This window comes from Myxocyprinus asiaticus, chromosome 38 (genome assembly GCF_019703515.2).
Source record: "Myxocyprinus asiaticus isolate MX2 ecotype Aquarium Trade chromosome 38, UBuf_Myxa_2, whole genome shotgun sequence".
NCBI lineage: Eukaryota > Metazoa > Chordata > Actinopteri > Cypriniformes > Catostomidae > Myxocyprinus > Myxocyprinus asiaticus.
Window position 1 is genome coordinate 14153418 of NC_059381.1, and position 19945 is coordinate 14173362.

At 38.6% G+C, this 19945-nt stretch overlaps 1 protein-coding gene across 5 annotated transcripts; it reads left to right on the forward strand.

Moving 5' to 3' along the window:
* Positions 1 to 133: 133 nt before the first annotated feature.
* On the forward strand, positions 134 to 18589 carry LOC127428943 (bromodomain-containing protein 3-like). Of its 5 annotated transcripts, none has more exons than XM_051677636.1 (12): positions 134 to 237; positions 1503 to 1834; positions 2032 to 2169; positions 2342 to 2477; positions 4538 to 4725; positions 4845 to 5216; positions 5321 to 5449; positions 5875 to 6069; positions 6582 to 6650; positions 8789 to 9003; positions 9831 to 10108; positions 16581 to 18589. In XM_051677636.1, the coding sequence occupies exons 2-12, from the start codon at positions 1634 to 1636 to the stop codon at positions 16691 to 16693; spliced, it is 2034 nt and encodes a 677-aa protein (XP_051533596.1). In that variant the 5' UTR covers positions 134 to 237; positions 1503 to 1633; the 3' UTR covers positions 16694 to 18589. The 5 variants fall into 5 exon arrangements, with proteins under 5 accessions (XP_051533596.1, XP_051533598.1, XP_051533597.1 ...); XM_051677638.1 differs by having other exon boundaries at positions 5875 to 6054; XM_051677637.1 differs by having other exon boundaries at positions 4848 to 5216.
* Positions 18590 to 19945: the final 1356 nt, after the last annotated feature.

Genomic DNA, 19945 nt, shown 5'->3' on the forward strand with positions numbered 1-19945 from the left:
ATATAGAACCTTAATGACAGTATACCATTTTAAAAGAATAACAAAAGTCAGTGTTTTTGGGGAAGAGAACTTTGGGCTACTGGCTTAAACTAGAAAGGGCGCACACATCGAATAAGCGCGCCACTGCGCATGCGCACAACACTCCTTGTACCTCATCTCTGTGCTGCTGCCCAGCCTCCAAACAAGCGACGAGCAACTGGGATCATCACACGCTTAGCACCTTCCTGGAGCCCCTAAGTAAGTAATATACAGCATATTTATTAAAACACATCTTTTAGCACAGGAATACGCATACCATGTAGACATTTTCATAAAGTCAGCGTTCAATCAGTGCGTTTCGTGAGAAACCGTTAGCGAGAGGCTAGTTGTTTGCTACAAAGCGACAATACAACAAAGACGCGCTAAAATAGCACGCTCTATCTGCTCTTTAAGGCACTAAGTCGCTGTATGGCACTCGAATGAACAGAAATTCAATTGCCTGTGTGTTTCGATTGGGTTTAGACTGGTATATGAGAGCTCGGGGATGTGTTGAGACGGCCAGTGTGGAGGCTAGTTCTGTTAGCCAGTTGCAGCTGCGCGCCATCTTTACATTAGTTACTGTGCGCTCAGGCTAATGCTAATCAGCTGCTTGTTTCAGCGGGTTCGCTGTATTTCCCTTCAACACTACTCTCACCCACTCATTTATAATAGAAACTCGTTTATTTGTTTCATATGTTGATTGCATACGCTTGGCTAAGTCTGGGGTCGGAGACTGGAGAAATATAATATATTTTTGGAAGTTATGCCTTTTGATGAGTTGCTTTTCTAGTCGTGGTGTGTATGGGACACTAACAAAAAATCTCTGTCATCAAGGGTGCGTTTGATGAGCAGTTTCCAAAAAAACTGTACTTTTTCCTTTTCAGGAGCTATTTCGTTTTGTATAGTTTGTATTGACCTGGTCCATTTTATTTATTTATTTATTTGTTTTTATACGCGGTAATGCATAATGTACATCTAAACTGTTTATTTCATGTTCCATGTTCTGCCACTCATTGTGCTAGCTGATGTGAATTCCTGAATATTTGTTTAAGATTGTTCTTTGTTTTTGTTTTTTTAGGTTTTTTTATGAAGTTTATGAGTGTATAAATGTAGGAGTTTATGTACTGATTTTACAGTGACAGTACTTTTCTATATAGTAGTGGAAGTCTTTATGAAATGTCTACATGTGTGGTGTTGTAATATTTAAGAACAAAAACAAACAAAAAAATGTTTTAATGCATTTTTACCAATTTTGATTCATGAATGTGCTTGGGTTATCCGCACAACCACAGATGGATGTTGCCATAATGGGGAATGTGATTCTCAGGTGTGAATTTTATTTTAATGCAATTGCAGTATTGCGTGAGAGAGAGACCTGTCTTCAGTTTCAACCATTTTTATATATATATATATATATATATATATGTGTATGTATATGCTAGTTCTGACTTGTGTTGTTACCTCTCTGACTCACTTTGTTTTAGAGGTCAAGGGTCGGGTTCTGCAATGGGATTTGGTCCCTCTCAGATGACTGAAAAGCAAAACTGCAAATAAGTCTTCCTGTGTGGAATATTAAAGAATCCTTCTCCATAAAGCTGTCCTCCTCTTTGGCAAAATGTCAACAGTCACTTCAGCAACCCCAGATCCTCCTGCAATTGCCAACCCCCCTCCCCCTGAGGTGATCAACTCTACCAAACCTGGCCGCAAGACTAACCAGCTGCAGTACATGCAAAATGTAGTTGTCAAGACACTGTGGAAGCACCAGTTTGCATGGCCTTTCTACCAGCCTGTTGATGCTATCAAGCTTGGTCTTCCGGTGAGTTGAGATAATAGTTGGGAAGTTAGCTTACAGTCATATGGAGTAGCCATAAGTCTTAGAATTACATTTGAATAACTTTCCCGGTCAGGGTGAGAACCCTTTAATTTCTTCATCCTCATTGTTTTGTGTTAAGATCAGTATTTTGGGGTTTGGTTTGTAGCTAAAAGAATTACATTTTTTCATTTGTCAACCAGGACTATCACAAGATAATAAAGAACCCAATGGACATGGGTACCATCAAGAAAAGACTGGAGAATGTGTACTACTGGAGTGCCAGCGAGTGTATGCAAGATTTCAACACAATGTTCACAAACTGTTATATTTACAACAAGGTAAGAAGGTCAAGAACAGTATCTGTACTGGCGAAAATTGTCAGAGGTCTTTGGGAGTTCTAGACTTTGTCCAATCTGGTCTAAAAGACTGTTTGTACATTGAAGTTACTTTTATAAACATTCAGAGATGATGCTGCTTTGGTAAATGTAATCATACCCTGTGTTTTCGTAGCCAACAGATGACATTGTCTTGATGGCACAAGCATTAGAGAAGATCTTCCTTCAGAAAGTGGCCTTGATGCCTCAGGAGGAGGTAGAGCTCCTTCCTCCTGCCCCAAAGGGCAAAGGTCGTAAACCTGCAGGGCCAGGTAAGGGCACTATAACAAATAATGCTGAAAAAAACGGATACATAAGGGGCTGCAATTAATGATTACTTTGGCGATTAGCTAAATCACCAAAAATTATGTGTAAAAATAAATAAATAAATAAATGGGGGTGGGTTGGGTCAAGAACAACAATTCACTCACTCGATATTGAGATGGCTGAACATCAAAATGTGAGCGAAAACGAAACAGTTTTGAGGCTCTTTGCTATATATCAATCATGGGACAAAGTATGAATGTGTAAAGATGATGGAACAGTTTTCAAATCAAAGATTTTAACATTTTGATCAAACTTTTGAGAATGAAGTGAATGCAGACATTGCCACCAAAAGCAGGACTGCTTAGAGACCTAATATTAATTCATAAATATTTATTCTTACAAGGAGTGTTCAAGTTACATGTTAAACTCTTTTGACTCTGTCTGTGGTATAATGTTGATTTACTACAGAAAAGAATTTCAAAATCTTTTTTCTTTCTTTTTTTTCAAATTTGGAATGCCTAATTCCCAATGTGCTATTAAGTCCTCGTTGTCGCGTAGTGATTTGCCTCAGTCTGGGTGGCGGAGGACGAATCCCATTTGCCTCCGCGTCTGAGACCATCAACCTGCGCATCTTATCACGTGGCTTGTTGAGCGTGTTGCCACGGAGACATAACGTGTGTGGAGGCTTCACGCCATCCACAGCGGCAACCACGCTCAACTCACCACGCGCCCCTCCGAGAACAAACCACATTATAGCGACCATGAGGAGTTTACCCCATGTGACTCTACCCTCCCTAGCAACCGGGCCAATTTGGTTGCTTAGGAGACCTGGCTAGAGTCACTCAGCACGCCTAGGATTCGAGCTAGCGAACTCCAGGGGTGGTAGCCAGCATATTTTACCACTGAGCTACCTAGGCCCCCCAAAATCTCTTTCTAAAAAAATAAAATAAAAAATGTTCAGTAAGGCACGTAATTAAAATAAAGGGGTCCAATACACAAAACAGTTACTAAAAAATGTTTCATAAGTACAGCCGCAATACTTAAACACAATATGTGTTATAATGACGCTAGTGGGATAAAATTGCTTACTTGTCTGTGTGAAGTTATCCAGTTTTGCAACTTCATTGATTCGATGACAGGCGCCGGTGAAACCTGTTGGCCCAAATCCCGGTTACTATCACATGTAAAGGAAAGGAAACCAATAAGAGAGTTGACATGACTTCGGTGATTTTGTTTTTCATCATTGTCTCCTATTTTTGAAAAAGCTGTTGTATCCTTTGCTTCATGTTTGGAGCATGAGTAGCAGAACTTCGGCACTGGTCTGGTTATCGACTGTGGTCCATTCTGATGCATCATTCCGATCTCACCACAGCGTTAAGTGTAAAACTCTGCTCATATCTGGGCCAGGAACTGCTGTCATGTCCACGTGTAATTTTGAATTCTCCGCTGTAATTCAATCAAACCACGGAGCCTCTCTCATATCTGTTCCACGAGTGCTCTTGAAATTGTGCCAGCCAGGATCTGCTGTCATGTCTGCATGTGATTTTTAATTCTTCGCTAGCTCATGCATGAGGCAGCACAGTGATTGGTTGGAAGCATTCCTCCTTATGAATAATGTGGAGAAACACTCAGAATCGATTGACGTAGTAGTGTAATCTACTACCAATAACTACTCAGAGTTTACGCATATACCTCACATTTTATGGCATTGCTTCAAACTTCGTTTTTAAACTGGAAGAATGAAATCAAATAAATCAACACTTTACCCTAAACAATAAACATGAGTGTTATAATTATTTTAAATGATGTTCAACCTGCACATATCTGTTAACATCTAAAAAAAAAATGTTTTGGGATTTCATGACGCATTAAAAAGACATCAAAGTTTGTATGGTCTAGAAAAACAAAAACAAAAACTTGTGACTTACTGAAATGTTAAACTAGATATTGCAATTATTGCTGAGACTCTCAGGTTTGATCCATATACTGAGTTTAAATTCTATACCTAATTAAGCTTGTTTGCAACACATAATTGCATAATCCATTCCCAATCATGTAAATGCAGGTCAGCAGGATGGGTCTGTCTCCTCTGGCTCACCCAACTCCATTGTCCCTGGTGCCACCTCGCCGAGTTCGCAGACGGCGGCCATATCCCCACCTCCAGTGCATGCTGTCACCCCCAGTGTGCCATCTGTACAGAACACAACCGCTTCCATGATACCCAGCGTGCCCCCATCGCAACCCGTCGTCAAAGTAAGTCACAAGGCACTTTAAGAGCAAAATAGAGTGCTTGTATCAATGTGTTATGCAGTGGCGTTGCCTAATCGCTGGCTGTCTATGTGCTTGTGTGTGTGGTTTGTTCTATTTCCTAGAAGAAAGGGGTAAAGAGGAAAGCAGACACAACAACCCCCACTACCTCTGCCATCACGGCAAGCAGGAGCCAGTCGCCCACCCCTATTTCAGAAGGCAAACTGGCCAAGGTGGCATCCAGGAGGGAGAGCACTGGTCGCCCCATCAAACCACCTAAAAAGGATTTTGAGGATGGTGAACTAGGCCTGCATGCAGGCAAAAGGAGCCGACTTTCAGAGCAGCTCAAATACTGCGACGTAATTCTAAAAGAAATGCTTTCAAAAAAACATGCAGCATATGCTTGGCCCTTTTACAAGCCTGTCGACGCAGAGGCTCTTGAGCTGCATGACTACCATGAAATAATCAAAAACCCTATGGACTTAAGTACAGTTAAAGTATGTTGTTAATTTCATACAAAAAGCTTATGTAATGATTTGATTGGTATTGTTAAAAAAAATATATGGGTGTCAGTGTTTTTTTTTTTTCTACATTGTTGCAGAAAAAAATTGACAGTCGAGAGTACCAGGATGCACAGAGTTTTGCTACAGATGTCAGATTAATGTTTTCAAATTGTTACAAGTACAACCCACCTGATCATGAGGTAGTTGCTATGGCCAGAAAGCTGCAGGTGAGTTTTACATATGGTCCTCTTTCTTTGGCACACATTAAGCTTTTCATGCTACTTGCAGTCATGGGAAACCTTGAAATGTCAGAATTTTTTCAATTGTGATTTCCAGGCTTGGAAATGAATACAGTTTTAAAACCATTGAAATTTGCATAGAGAAAATCTTTATTTTCTAGTTTTGGTCTTGGAGATATCAGTACGTTAATAAGTATAATTTAAATCTATTAATTCCGAAGATTTGGTACCTGACATACAAATGGAAATCCACCCAGCAATCTCTGGAAAATGATTTCTGAGAAACTAATCTAATAATCATGAATTAATGGGAAAAGTAATGTCATTAGTCAAAATACAAGGGAACCCTGTATTTATTTTTGGCAATGCATGGCTGAATTGTTTAGTGACACTGCTTCTTCCTCTGTTCTCAGGATGTGTTTGAAATGCGTTTTGCTAAGATGCCAGATGAACCAGTGGAAGTAGTCGGTGTAGTCGGGGCCAGTGTTGTCAGTAAGAGCACTGTCAGCAGTGAGAGCAGTGGCAACTCCACCTCTGACAGCTCCGATTCCGAAGAAGAGAGGGCCACCCGGCTCGCTGAGCTGCAGGAACAGGTGGGTGCGGAACAGGTGGGTTTCAAAACAAGGACTAAGTACCACTAACCTCCCGAGACTCTGAGACCATCTCTCTGGCCTCTTGATATGCATCAACCCTCTGACCCTTCTCTCACACACACACACACACACACACACACACACACACACACACACACACACATACTAGTCTTAATCAGTGCTTGTACTCTGAAGGACCAGAAGGGACTTCCTACCATCTGGAGCTATCAATATAGCCACTCTCACCTGAAGTAACCCCTCCTCCTCTTTCACAACAAACATCTCTCTGCTTTCATTTCAGATTTGTTGTACTCGTATGTAGAGCTGCATTTTAGCCCTCTACCGCAGTGTTAGTTTTCTTAAGCTACCAGCTGCATATGTTGCTTTGCATTAACTATTAGATGTAGTCGCACACATTGGTAGCATTAATCATGATGTGGTTTGTTGTTTGATTTTGATTTTGTCTTATTTGAGCTTTTGTATCATTTTTTTTTTCCTCTTATTTTCCCCTGCCATTCTCTTACCAGTGTATCTCTTTGGAGCACCCCAATGGTAGCAGACAGGGGATAAAAAACGGGTGCACCAAGAATAATCAGGTGATTTTGCTTTTCATTTCCCCATCCCTGCCTATGAACATTGTGTATTAGATGATCCTGTCCATGTTTTGGATAGTGAGCTCAGCGGTAGAGGGTTAAAAGCAGCAGACAAATATTGACTTTATTGGGTGGTGTTGGGAGCCCAGCTGTGTGCGTTTAGGATAGAAATGCTGAATTTTGGGGATAAAATGTGTGTACTGCTTGCTTTGTTCATGTTGACTTGCTTTGCAGTCTGACAAATTATTTCTAGCTCCAGAAAACCATAAGTCTTGACTGCCCTTTATCCTTATTTTACTAGAAATCTTTTCATGTGATTACAAGTACTATTTTAATTTAGGCTGGATTTTAAAATAATTTTTACAGAGGATGATATCTCAGTCTGGTTGTGTTCTTCTCTTACCACAACTGTGTAGTAAATGGGGTGTAATGGTTCAATGTTCTCAGGGTTTGTTTTGTGTAGGGATGGGAATCGTTAGGAATTTAACGATTCTGGTTCCGATTCCAGGTCCAGTAACGATTCCAGTAATTCTTTTAGGAATTTTGAGGAAGAATTGTTTGAAAATGAAAAATGCAATTCTTATTGGATTTACTGTCCTCTGCAGTCTGTTGCCAAATTAGATAATTTAAGATTTCTACAGAGCAGATATAACATCAGAAATTTAATAAAATGTTTTCTGACTTTTTAGGGACATATATCTAAGCCAATAATTGATCCTAACTAGGCTATATCTGGACTGTATCTAAACAAACAAGAAATGTGATAGCATATATCATTCATTCATTAAAAAATAAAATACTTGTATTACAAAAGTCGTGTTTTATTTATTTTTTTAATCATATGTACAACCAGTCAGTTTCTGCACTGCTTGATTAAATTCTCACAGGCCTAAAGTAACATGACAGTAACAGTTCCAGAGACAGTTGTACTTCAAGCTTGTAAGACTTCAACAGTTGTTTTTAATTTTTATTTTTTTGAGTTGGACATTCATAACTTGCACATCAATATAAGATTAATGCTACACTGGACTAGACCGGAAGTACTGTATGTTTCGCACTTTAAATTCAAAAGAATCGGCTCATGAGTCATCCTTTCAGGAATCGGACCATACCGAGTTTCGGAGGAAAATTAACGCAGGAACCGTTAATGGAACCGAAAGTCATGAAGATCATCTGATTCCGGTATTTTGTAAAAAAATAAATAAATAGAACTGGTTATGAACAAGAACCATCGGTTCTCAACCCTAGTTTTGTGTCATAGTTCTGTGGTCATAGTGTCGCTATTAGGGGTGTGCTAATTAGGAAATTTGAGGCAAATACTGATAACAGATTTTTAACAGCTGTGATCTGATGATAACGTTTTTGGCCAATAAGCCCCTTTTACTACACTTACAAGCATTAAGGCTTATGTTGCACCAAAATGCACCACATTGTACAATTACAATTCCATTTAATAAAAAATGTGTTTATTCAAATAGATAGGAAACGGGTGTGTACACATCTGTTTATTGTAATGCACTAGTTAACTTAGTTTTGTTAGACCTGAACCGGGGCATAAACATGCAAACCAAATTTTTTTCCTTCTATTTTTACCAAACTCTGAACTGTTTTATCCCTAGTGGTAAAAAGCAGACTTGATCCTGAAACCCTCTGTCCTGTTCTTTATATTCTCTCTGAAACTGTCTCCAATTATTCTATTACTCTTGTCCTGTCCTCTAGGAATCGCAAATATAAAATCAGACATGAATGATTTTTATTTATCCAGTGTTGAAACATTTGAGAAGAGACTTTTTTTGTAGAACACCCATTGGCATCAATAAACTGGACAAAAGACAAAATAATTGTCATATTTTTGTATTCATTGTAATTCGAAGAACCCAGTGCATTTCTTCTGTTTATTGTTAGTTAGTGCTGCCTACATTATAATGGGGGGAAAAAAATAGATGAAGTTACAGTGTAATCTATGATTAGAGGAAAGAAAATGGCAAATGTTTTGGTCCATGATGGATTAATACATGATTTGCTGCAGGACAACCCACATGAATGATGTCTTTCATTCTTTTTGATGTCATGTACTACAAGTGATGCTTTGCCTGACTTGGAGCAGATTACTAACACCCCTTTCTTGACTCCCTCCCTAGCTAAAAGCTGTCCACGAACAGCTAGCTGCTCTCTCTCAGGCCCCTGTTAGTAAACCAAAGAAAAAGAAAGAGAAGGAAAAGGACAAGAAAAAGAAAGAAAACAAGCACAACAAATCCAAGCAAGAGGAGAAAGGCAAACCAGGGCAGCTGGTGAAACCAGCCCAGCAGAAAAAGGGTCCAGCCAGAAAAGCCAACAGCACTGTCCCTGGCAACAGGTTTGCTGCTTAACCTCTATTTTTCTTTGTAATATGCATCATTATTTCTTGGGGTCGAGCTATGGGTTGGCGATATGATCCAAGTCTTATATCATGATACAAGTAATTTTTTATCACTATAAAGATAGAAATGACAATATAGTAAAAAACAAATCTGGAAAATCAATAAAAAATGGTTACTATTCCTTAACATTCCTATTTATTCTTTTCATTAGGCTCTTAATGATTTGTCATATCTATAGAGAACATATCAATATTTAAAGGCAAACATGACCATTTGTTTCCTAATATTGAACATTATTTGAACAGAATTTTAACAAGGGGAATGCAGTGTAGTTCAAAAACCCTTTATTTTGGCGCATGACACAGTGTTGTAGCTGTTTTCCTTATCAGTGGTGGTTAGAATATCAGGCTGTCAAGCAATTTGAGATGTTTTTACTTCCTCTGTGATGCTTAAAGGATCGAGTAGCACAACTGATCCTGCTCTCCTGCCTCTGACACGCAAATATCAGGAAGCCCACTGAACTCGCACACGACACTCACGTGAAGCACAGATGTGCGTATCGTGATACACGATAAAAGATATAGCAAAATCTCTTATCGATTGACACTTTATAATGTCGCCATGATATATATATCGTCATATCGCTTAGCCCTAGGCTGAGCTCATACTATCCATTCCATTTCTGTACCACTTTGTTTGTCTTATTTTATTTTCTATTATTGTCATGATTATATCCATATGTGTGGATTAAAATTAAACATCTGTTAAAGGCTTCAGATTAAACAAGCAGTTGTGTAACACCTCTATGGTGTAACCTTGACAGGCAACCAAAGAAGGGTGGCAGAGGCTATGAGTCAGACGATGAGATGTCACTCCCCATGACGTATGATGAGAAACGGCAACTGAGCCTCGACATAAACCGGTTGCCTGGAGAAAAGCTGGGCAGAGTGGTCCACATTATTCAGTCCAGAGAGCCTTCACTGCGGGACTCCAACCCAGATGAAATCGAAATAGATTTCGAGACACTTAAGCCTTCCACTTTGCGTGAGCTGGAGCGATACGTCAAGTCCTGTTTACAGAAGAAACAGAGGAAACCTCCACGTGAGTGCACAGTCTAACAACAGCTGTTTTCCTAGACACGGATACATAGCTGAATGCTAGACAGTACAGCAGTTCTCCCAAAAAAAATCTCCAAAACAGTTGGACAAGATGCACTAACATATTTCATATAACCAATAAAAACTGACAGTGGTGTAGAGTTTCACGATTAATCGTTAAAAGATTGCGATCTCGATTCAGACACCCACACAATCTCATTTCTGAATGACAACGATTCTGCAATGTATATTAACATTCCCGTGGCATGCCTTTGAAAGGCGGTCAAATTTACATTTGAAATTCACCTCGGCGTGTTTTTAAATGTTGATCTTTTAAACTTTTTATATGGCATCTACAAAACACAATGCTCCTGCACGAGACACTGAATAAACTAAAACACAACACCAAAGACGTTTGTCCAGCACAGTGGTTTATAAACTGCAGCGTGCAGCCATGATTAGCTAGGAGTGTGACGGAATCTTTGCTCAGTTAAATATTTTAATAGATACCTATGCTAAAAAATAAATAAATACCGGTGTCATGATAAATTGAGTCCGCCCGGTAAATCGAGTCTCCATGGGAGTAACCGATTGTAATGCCTGTGCAAAAACCTATCATGTTATCGTGATAGCATGTCATTGAAATCTATGGCTGCGTTCCACTTTTAACATCCACTCACTAACTCCTCTAAGCACTTCCCCTTTAGGGGAATCCCCGCCACCATTTTGGAAGTATGTTCTGCTTGTTAAGTGAGCGAGGGAAGTTTCTGTTGACAGACCCTCAACCCCTTGATTTTGACCGAGGGAGCGAACCTACTCTGTATGCTTCGGACATCCCCATATCCCACAATGCAACTCGATTGTGACATGACAGCAGATCACGCTTCATAAACCCCACCCCCACACAACTCTAATGTATGATGAAAGTGAAGTTAGGTTAATTAAGCAGTTTAGAACATTTATATTGAGATTTAACAGCATAAAACTTGTAGTTACCTTAAACTATCTGTTTGTCACTCAGTTATAGCCTATGTTCATTGTTAACATTTTCGTTTGTATGAATTTTTATTAATCATTTCTAACAATTCATTGTAAAAAAAAAAAAAAATGAAATAAAAAAAAAGAAAGCCTCTGAAATCAATCTCTGAAAATGTTTTCTTGTGCAAAAATCACTAAATCCACAAATTGACATCAGCCTTCATCAGGCTCCAAGTGATAAAGGGTTTAGGGTGTTCCGTTAAACCCATTGCACAGGTTCCACCAGTAATGCACACTTGCGCAACGTAAGCAATGACGTACATCCGAGTCCATGAGACAGTGAAGTTTGTGAGGGAAGGGTAAACAAATTTGAAGTGGAACGCAACCTTCACAATCTATAACTTCAGTTATACCATGGGTCTGTTGAATGCTTGATTCTGATTGGTTGACAGATGTTCTAAGGTGTGCAATTATTTTCCAAGGAAACGTCTTGACCTCATTACCACCGCGGGTGTACATTATTTTTCAACAATTCAACGGCCCATCGTCAATTATTCCTTATATATTGTTATGTGTAACTTATGGTTTAAAAGTTATTAAATGTCATATTTACAAAGTTATATCGACATACATCATAAAACGATTTTAAAGGATTTCTACTTGGGCAGTGAATATAGTACCCATTAATAGGTCCCTCAGCCAGTGGAACTGATGTGATGTCATGACACAGGCATTACCCAGATCTGACTAAATTCGCTACACGTACGCTGTTTAATTACAGCCGGCTGGTCTCCTGTACGAGACTGCACTGTTTTTAATCAAACTTCTCTTTAGGTGATATTAATGTAAACACAACTGTTTATGAATTGCATAAGGAATAATTGACGACGGACCGTTGAATTGTTTAATGCACACCCGAGGTTTGTGTTGTGACTGTTACACCTTGGGTGTGCATTATTTTTAAACAATCTAAGAGAGTGGGAGCGCGAGGGTGTTTCCCAGATATTTCAGATAATATAGAAACTGTTGTATTGATCAAGTTTATCTAGCTTTGATGCAGCTCAAGCCTTCGTTGCTAATTCAAAAACGTCACTTCAGAACTAGCAACGGATGATGCGCTGCTTTTCAGCATAGGAGGAAAAAGGTGCGCATGTGTGTAAGTGCGGGGGAGACGAGGAAGCGTGAGGGCTCTTTAACTGAAATTGAAATAAATGTAGGATATTTTAGACATTTGGTTTGACATTCATAACCGATTTACTTTAACCAGTGTCTTTGTTTTAACTGGTTATTTTGTTGTGGTAGCCTGTAGGGCTCTTTGAAATAACTGAAATAATTTGGCAAAGTGATATGGAAGACCTGGAACTACTTCATTGCCGTGCGTTTCTTTGAAAAATAATTGCACACCTTAGAACGTACGTGAACCAATCAGAATCAAGCATTCAACAGACCCGTGGCATAAGAACATTTAAACAGACAGGATTAAATCTGCACTGTCTTGATGAGATACTAAAGCAAACACAGCCGTTAAATGTATAAGCAGACGGGACAAATTCTTCAAAATGTTAGATCTGTGCGATGTCTAAATGTACTTAAGCTGCATGCTGTCTCTTTCAGGCATTCTTACTGCATCAAATCAGTATTAATGTAAATCTATTACACAGCAAAGAGTGTCAAATATTTAAGTAATTTCATTTAGCATTATATTTTTTTAAATGTTTTTATATAATTTTGTTAATGTTTAATTGCTACTGTTGCTGAAACATTTAAAGCACTGTTTACTCTAATTACTGGCTCTTGAATAATTCATTTATATGCTTGAAGCAATTTTTGCAAGAGAGAGATATATATATATATATATATATAAACTTTTGTAAAACAACAGTGTTTAATTGCATATTTGCTTATCAGTGCAACACTAAGTTAACATAGAACTTTTTTTTTCTGCTCATTTAGCTTTTTAATTGGCATGTGAGAAACAGGCTAAATTGTGTTATTAGTGGTTCAAGCGCTTAGCCCTGAAACCCTATTGTAATTGTTAAGATTTTTATTATTATTATTAGTACGCCATTAAAACTGATCAGGCAGAGCAAACTGTAAGGCCTAGAGACTTGAAACTTGGTCACATGGTAGTAGTATTGCTCGCTACTCAGAAACATGGACTTAGCAAATCGGTCAATAGGGGGCGCTATAGCGATCAAAAACGCGAAACTGCTCATAACTCCTACACCGTTTTTCGTAGACTCAAGTGCTTTATACCACTGGAATCCTTGGCTCAAACCAAACAAAATGTATATCTCAGATTTCATTTCCGCCTATAAAAGTTTTCATCCGATCGGGACCAAACCAGTGCCAAACGATTCTATGGAGTCTCAATATCAAAAGTTATCAAAAAAAATTTAACTTCCGTCTCGAGCTAGCTACGTTATGCGAAAACATCGGAAGTAGGAGTGGCCAATTATGTAAATGGCTATAACTCTTGAAGGAAATGAGAGATCTTCACCAAACTTGGCATGCTTATGTAAGAGGTCAGTCTTTGGTGTGGTTTTGCCACATGGTGGCGCTATAATACCAAAAAAAAACATGAAATTGGCTGTAACTATGAAACCGTTAATCCTATTGACTTCAACATTTGCATACATTGTCTTTGTCTCAGCTGCAGTCATTGTCTATATTGAAATTCACGTATGTTGAAAAACATGGCCGCCATTGGCCAATCAAATTTCAGCAGCTATTACACAAGGTTAACAATGACCGATCAGAACGAAACTTGGTGGACCTATTTGACTCTTGGTCTGAGAGGCTTGTGCAAAGTTTAAAAAAACAATCGGCCACTAGGTGGTGCTATCACAATTTGTGGGTGTTAATGGTTGTGTATATATATATGAAAACAGTGTTGTGAAAAAACACAAGTAATATATATCACATGATAGCTCTTCTCATTCTAAACGACTTTGCCTCAAGAAGCATTGGTGTCTGTCAAACCGTTCGGTAAATATATCAGATGTTTAAAAACCTAGTCCTAGGTTTTTCGCCCGATCGGAACCAAACCAGTGCAGAAATATACACTGGAGTCTGATTATCAATAATTATCAAAAAAAGTTGAAATTTCGACTCGCGGTCGCTAAGGGGTGCCAAAACGTTTTTACTAAAATGGCTATAACGCCCGAACAAAATTAGATATTTTCACCAAACTCGGTACACATATGTATGAGCTCAATCTGATGTCACAGTAAAAAAAAAGATTTTGGCCATTTGGTGGCACTATAACAGGAGAAAAACATGAAAACAGCTCTAACTACGCAACCATTAGTCTGATTGAGTTGAAAATCAGCATGCAATGTCTTTGTCCAAGGTGCCATGACTGTCTATGAGGACATTGGCATATCTCAAAAAACATGGCCACCATCGGCCAATGAATTTGAGAACCTATTAGAAAAGGTTAATGGAGGCCGATCAGCAAAAAAACTCAGTGGGCCTGTTCGACTCCTGGCCCTAGAGGTCTGTGAGAAATTTGAAAGAAATCGGCCAGTGGATGGCGCTAACGAGTTTTACGCATCTGTAATCACGTGTTGTTTCACACATACGCACAATGGCTGTGTCCCAATTCAAAGGCTGCATCCTTCGATGGACTCAGACTTCAAAGGCCATGCCTTCGAAGGCCACGAAGGTCAGACTGAGCATTGTTAATTGGGACAGTCTAGCCTACGGAGGACTATTCTTGTCGCCTAACAACTGTGACAGCTGCCGAGTGACTAACGTTTGTACTAGACTTTTTTGAAAGTTATATTAAACTGTCTGAAAGCAAAACAGGGTTCACAAACTGTCTAAATATTTTCACTATGGTCCATTTCTGTATATAATAAAGAGTATAAACTATATATATAATCGCATCTTAGTAAGATATGTCAACATTTGAACCACTTTTTTTTTTTTTTTCATTTGTATCATTAGATATTTGAGTAAGTTGAAACCCAATACTTACGTTTAAAAGTGTAATTCGGCAATTTCTCAAAAAAATCCTGTCGTCACTGGCGCGCAATGAATTCTGGGGTAGACAAGGCGGCGAAGGATCCATCCGTTGTATCCTTCATTTCACGGGAAACAAAGGACGCATTTGGAGGCTGCATTTGAAGGAGCTTTTGAATTGGGACAGCCTTTATCGCGCAGCAGTGACGCAATCGGCCTGTGAATACGACCTTTGAAGGATGCAGCCTCTGAATTGGGACACAGCTATAATTCATATCATTTGTTAGATCTCCTCATACTGAACAACTTTGCCTCAAGAACCACTGCTGTCAATCAAATTGTTCATTAAATATTCACGATTATGTTAAACAACTTTTGTGAACTAGTCCTAGGTTTTTCGCTCAACCTCAATAAAGCCAATGCAGCACAATTCTCTGGACTCTCTAGGTCAATAATTATTAAAAAAAAATGTTGAACTTTACCCTTTGGGTAGCTATAACAGTGTAATTTAGAAAATGGGCATGGTCAAATGTACAGATAAGCCCATAACTCCTAAACAAAAACTCAGAACTTCACGAAATTAGGTGAGCACATGAAACATGTAAGTATTTTAAACAAGCATGCAGACATTTATGGAGATCGGACCATAGGTGGAGCTATGAGCTTTAAAAAGCTTTAAAAACCATGTATTTCCTTAGTAAATTGCCTGTATTGGCTGTAAATGGTCTATTCCATCTATGATCTAGGTGTTTACATGTTTGCTAAATATAACATAATACCTTTTTACGCATGTGCTTAAAGGCCTTAAACCGCTTGAACCCTGTTAGTTGCTGCTCGCAGCTATATTTTAACTTGTTTTTATGCACCTTTTAACAGGATTTCTTTTTTCTTTTTTGCAATAGTAACAAGGTGCTGTTTGATTTATAATGTGTTAGTTGCTCCCTCTTGTGGACTAAAGACATTTTAAATTAATATTTGATTTACAACTTCATTGCATTTTTGCATAGATTGAGGCAGAGAACATTTTGTCAGAACCTCTAGTAAATTACACTTATGTTTTGTAAATCACTGAAATAAGCATTTTTTTCTTCAGAATCGTGAGATAATTGTGATCTTTAAGCAAAAAATTGTGATTCTCAATTTATCCCGAATCATGCTGCTCTACAATGGTGTCACGTTTAGCTTTGCATCAGATCACGTTAAAATGAATTTTTCAGGATGGTCCAGTTAATGTGCATGTGAGTTCTACATTAAACAAACTGTCAAAAAGGCAATTAGGTCTTTTAACTGAAAGGTGTCACAATTTCCCCCTTTTTCTTTTACAAGTGGGCTGTCTCCTTAATGACTGTTCATACAGAATGTGTTTAGCATCCATCTGCACTGTTTACACAAGGTGTTCTTTTTGAGCGACGCCTTATTCTGTCTCTGTATTCGGGATGGGGAAGTGAGAGTTTATACTATTCTGGTGTTACCAGGTATTGAAATCGTTTAATGAAGTAACCGTTGTCTTTTTTTTTTTTTTGTGGTCTCAGAGAAGGGAGGCTCAGGGTCAGGGCCGTCCCGGCTCAGTGGCAGCAGTAGTTCCTCAGACTCAGGCAGCAGCAGTTCCAGCGGCTCCACTTCAGACAGCAGTGACTCCGACTGAACACTTTTTATTTACTTTTGACATTGGAGAAAAAAAAAAACATTGTATGCAGTCATGGTTGTTTCCCCTCTGAGACTTTTTATAAAAAAGAAAGAAAAAAGACAATAAAAATGCATCATGTCAGGAATTTTTTTTTTTTTTTTTTTTTTTTCTTCCATTGTCAATATTACTGTGAGAACAGAACGGTTTGAAGCATACTTTAAAGTTCAAATCAACTTCGCCAGCATCCCGGTATGTGTATTTTTTTACCATCACTGAAATAAGCCATGCCATTTCACCAGAAAAGGGAGCTGGAAACTGCAATCTCCTCCCTGATTTTACTTCTGCACCCATTTATGTTATTTATTTTTATTTTTTTACATTTTAGCTATGGCCTCTTATTTTCGCATTTGGCGCCATGCCATTGAGTTTGCTCCTGTTGTTGTATTGTCCTTTCATGAACGGAAATGTTTCATACTATTCCCAACAGTGTCACAATGCTTAAATAGTCTGGGGAACAAATAGCTTTCATTAGGAATAGCAAGCTCTCTGAAGTTAATCTGTTTATTTGGCCGTTCATATAGCTGAAGGCCTAATTGTAAACCTATATTAACATAGTCTCATACTCCCCAGCTAAAAGGTGCAGAAATACTTTCACAGGAATCAAGTAGTATTTAGCAGTTTTGTTCAGATGCTTTACATTGACATGAGTATGTATTTGAGTCAGTTAGATGAAATGCGAACACATCTTCCAACACCTTGGTTGGAAATGAATGTACAGAATTCCAAATGGTTTCACCTATGACAGGCTTTTGTACATCAAGCAGAATTCGATGAGATTGAAGGTGTTGATTATGTGAATATTGTCACCTGGGAATGGTCAATTTATCATCTTAATCATGCCCATTACTGCTATTACTGTTGTGATACATATAATGGAGATGCATTTGCCACCTTGCTTACTGTTTTCTGCAGATGTTTTGACAATGATAGTTGAATCACAGAATCTTCCTCTTCTCATATTCATGCAAAATTGATTCATGAATGGTAGGTTAGATTTTATACACCGTTCCAATCGGTTTAGTTATGATAGCATTTTTTTTTTTCCTTATCAAGTTTTTCAGCCATTCCTCATGTGGCCTACTTTCCGTTATCTCTTAGAATAACTAAGCGGTTGATTATTTTCTGTTAGTGTTTGTAAGATATGTCCTCTCTGACTTTTAAAAATAATATTTTAAAGAAAACTGGTATTTGTTTCATTTTCTGATACGTTTTGTTTTATGAATGGGTGCTTTGAAAACCTTTTGACTTGTTTCAGAATCACTTAATTTTGTAATTATCCTGGAGACAAAGCCAAATTTTATGAGGGACTTGTATCTTTCAGACTTAATTAAAACACTAATAGATGTAGTCAAATCGTAATTATTTTAATATTGTTTTATTTTGGTGCACACAACAGCAAAACTTCCTAAATCACTTCTGTATGTCTAATATTAATCATGCCCTGTCAGGTTTCCAAGAGTGATTTCTTTTAGAGACAGACTTAAAATAAAATATATATTGGAGTATATAGATAAGATTATATATAAACTTGATTTCTAGTTCATTTTAGCCCCTGATTGCAAATGAAAGTTCCTTTATACAAGTTTACTTTTTGATCTTGACATGCACGCATGATTTATTGTATTTTTCTTATATCATTTTTGAGCTGTTTATAGTTATCCTTCTGTAAATGTAAGTCATGGAAACAAAAAAAATCAAGAAATACATTGCAAGTAGATTTAGGCTTGTCAATTGCGATATGGGATTTTGGGTCGGATGCAATGGTAGAGGCTAACATTTGATGTAATCGCCTACCTGGAATGTCTTTTGCACCGGGTAGTTTTTTTCCATAAAATAAATTACAAAATACCTTTACTTTGCATTTTCCTTCAATTTCTTCTAATTACTGTGTCAGCATGTGTTTTGCAATTGTATTTTTACATAACCTCATTTTAGTTATTAAATAGAAATCGAAAATAATTTAAATGTGCATCTTTCAGTTTTGAATGTTTGATAAAAGTTAAAGCAAAATATATATACACACACAGTGCATCCGGAAAGTATTCACAGCGCTTCACTTTTTCCCACATTTTGTTATGTTACAGCCTTATTCCAAAATGGATTAAATTCATTTTTTTCCTCAAAATTCTACAAACAATACCCCATAATGACAATGTGAAGGAAGTTTGTTTGAAATCTTTGCAAATTTATTAAAAATAAAAATAAATAAAAATCACATGTACATAAGTATTCACAGCCTTTGCTCAATACTTTGTTGAAGCACCTTTGGCACCATTTACAGCCTCAAGTCTTTTTGAGTATGATGCTACAAGCTTGGCACACCTTTTTTTTGGGCAGTTTCTCCCATTCTTTGCAGGACCTCTCAAAGTCCATCAGGTTGGATGGAGAGCATCGGTGCACAGCCATTTTCTGATCTCTCCAGAGATGTTCAATCGGGTTTAAGTCTGGGCTCTGGCTGGGCCACTCAAGGACATTCACAGAGTTGTCCCGGAGCCACTCCTTTGTTATCTTGGCTGTGTGCTTAGGGTTGTTGTCCTGTTGGAAGATGAACCTTCACCCCAGTCTGAGGTCCAGAGCGTTCTGGAGCAGGTTCTCATCAAGGAGGTCTCTGTACATTGCTGCATTCATCATTCCTTCAATCCTGACTAGTCTCCCAGTTCCTGCAGCTGAAAAACATCCCCACAGCATGATGCTGCCACCACAATGCTTCACTGTAGGGATGGTATTGGCCAGGTGATGAGCGGTGCCTGGTTTCCTCCAGACATGATGCTTGACATTCAGGCCAAAGAGTTCAGTCTTTGTTTCTCATGGTCTGAGAGACCTTCAGGTGCCTTTTGGCAAACTCCAGGCAGGCTGTCATGTGCCTTTTACTGAGGAGTGGCTTCCGTCTGGTCACTCTACCATACAGGCCTGATTGGTGGAGTGCTGCAGAGATGGTTGTTCTTCTGGAAGGTTCTCCTCTCTCCACAGAGAAATGCTGGAGCTCTGTCAGAGTGACCATCAGGTTCTTGGTCACCTCCCTGACTAAGGCCCTTCTCCCCCGATCGCTCAGTTTGGCCAGGTGGCCAGCTCTAGGAAGAGTCCTGGTGATTCCAAACTTCTTCCATTTACGGATGATGGAGGCCACTGTGCTCACTGGGACCTTCCATGCTGCAGAAATTTTTCTGTACCCTTCCCCAGATCTGTGCCTCGATACAATCCTGTCTTGGA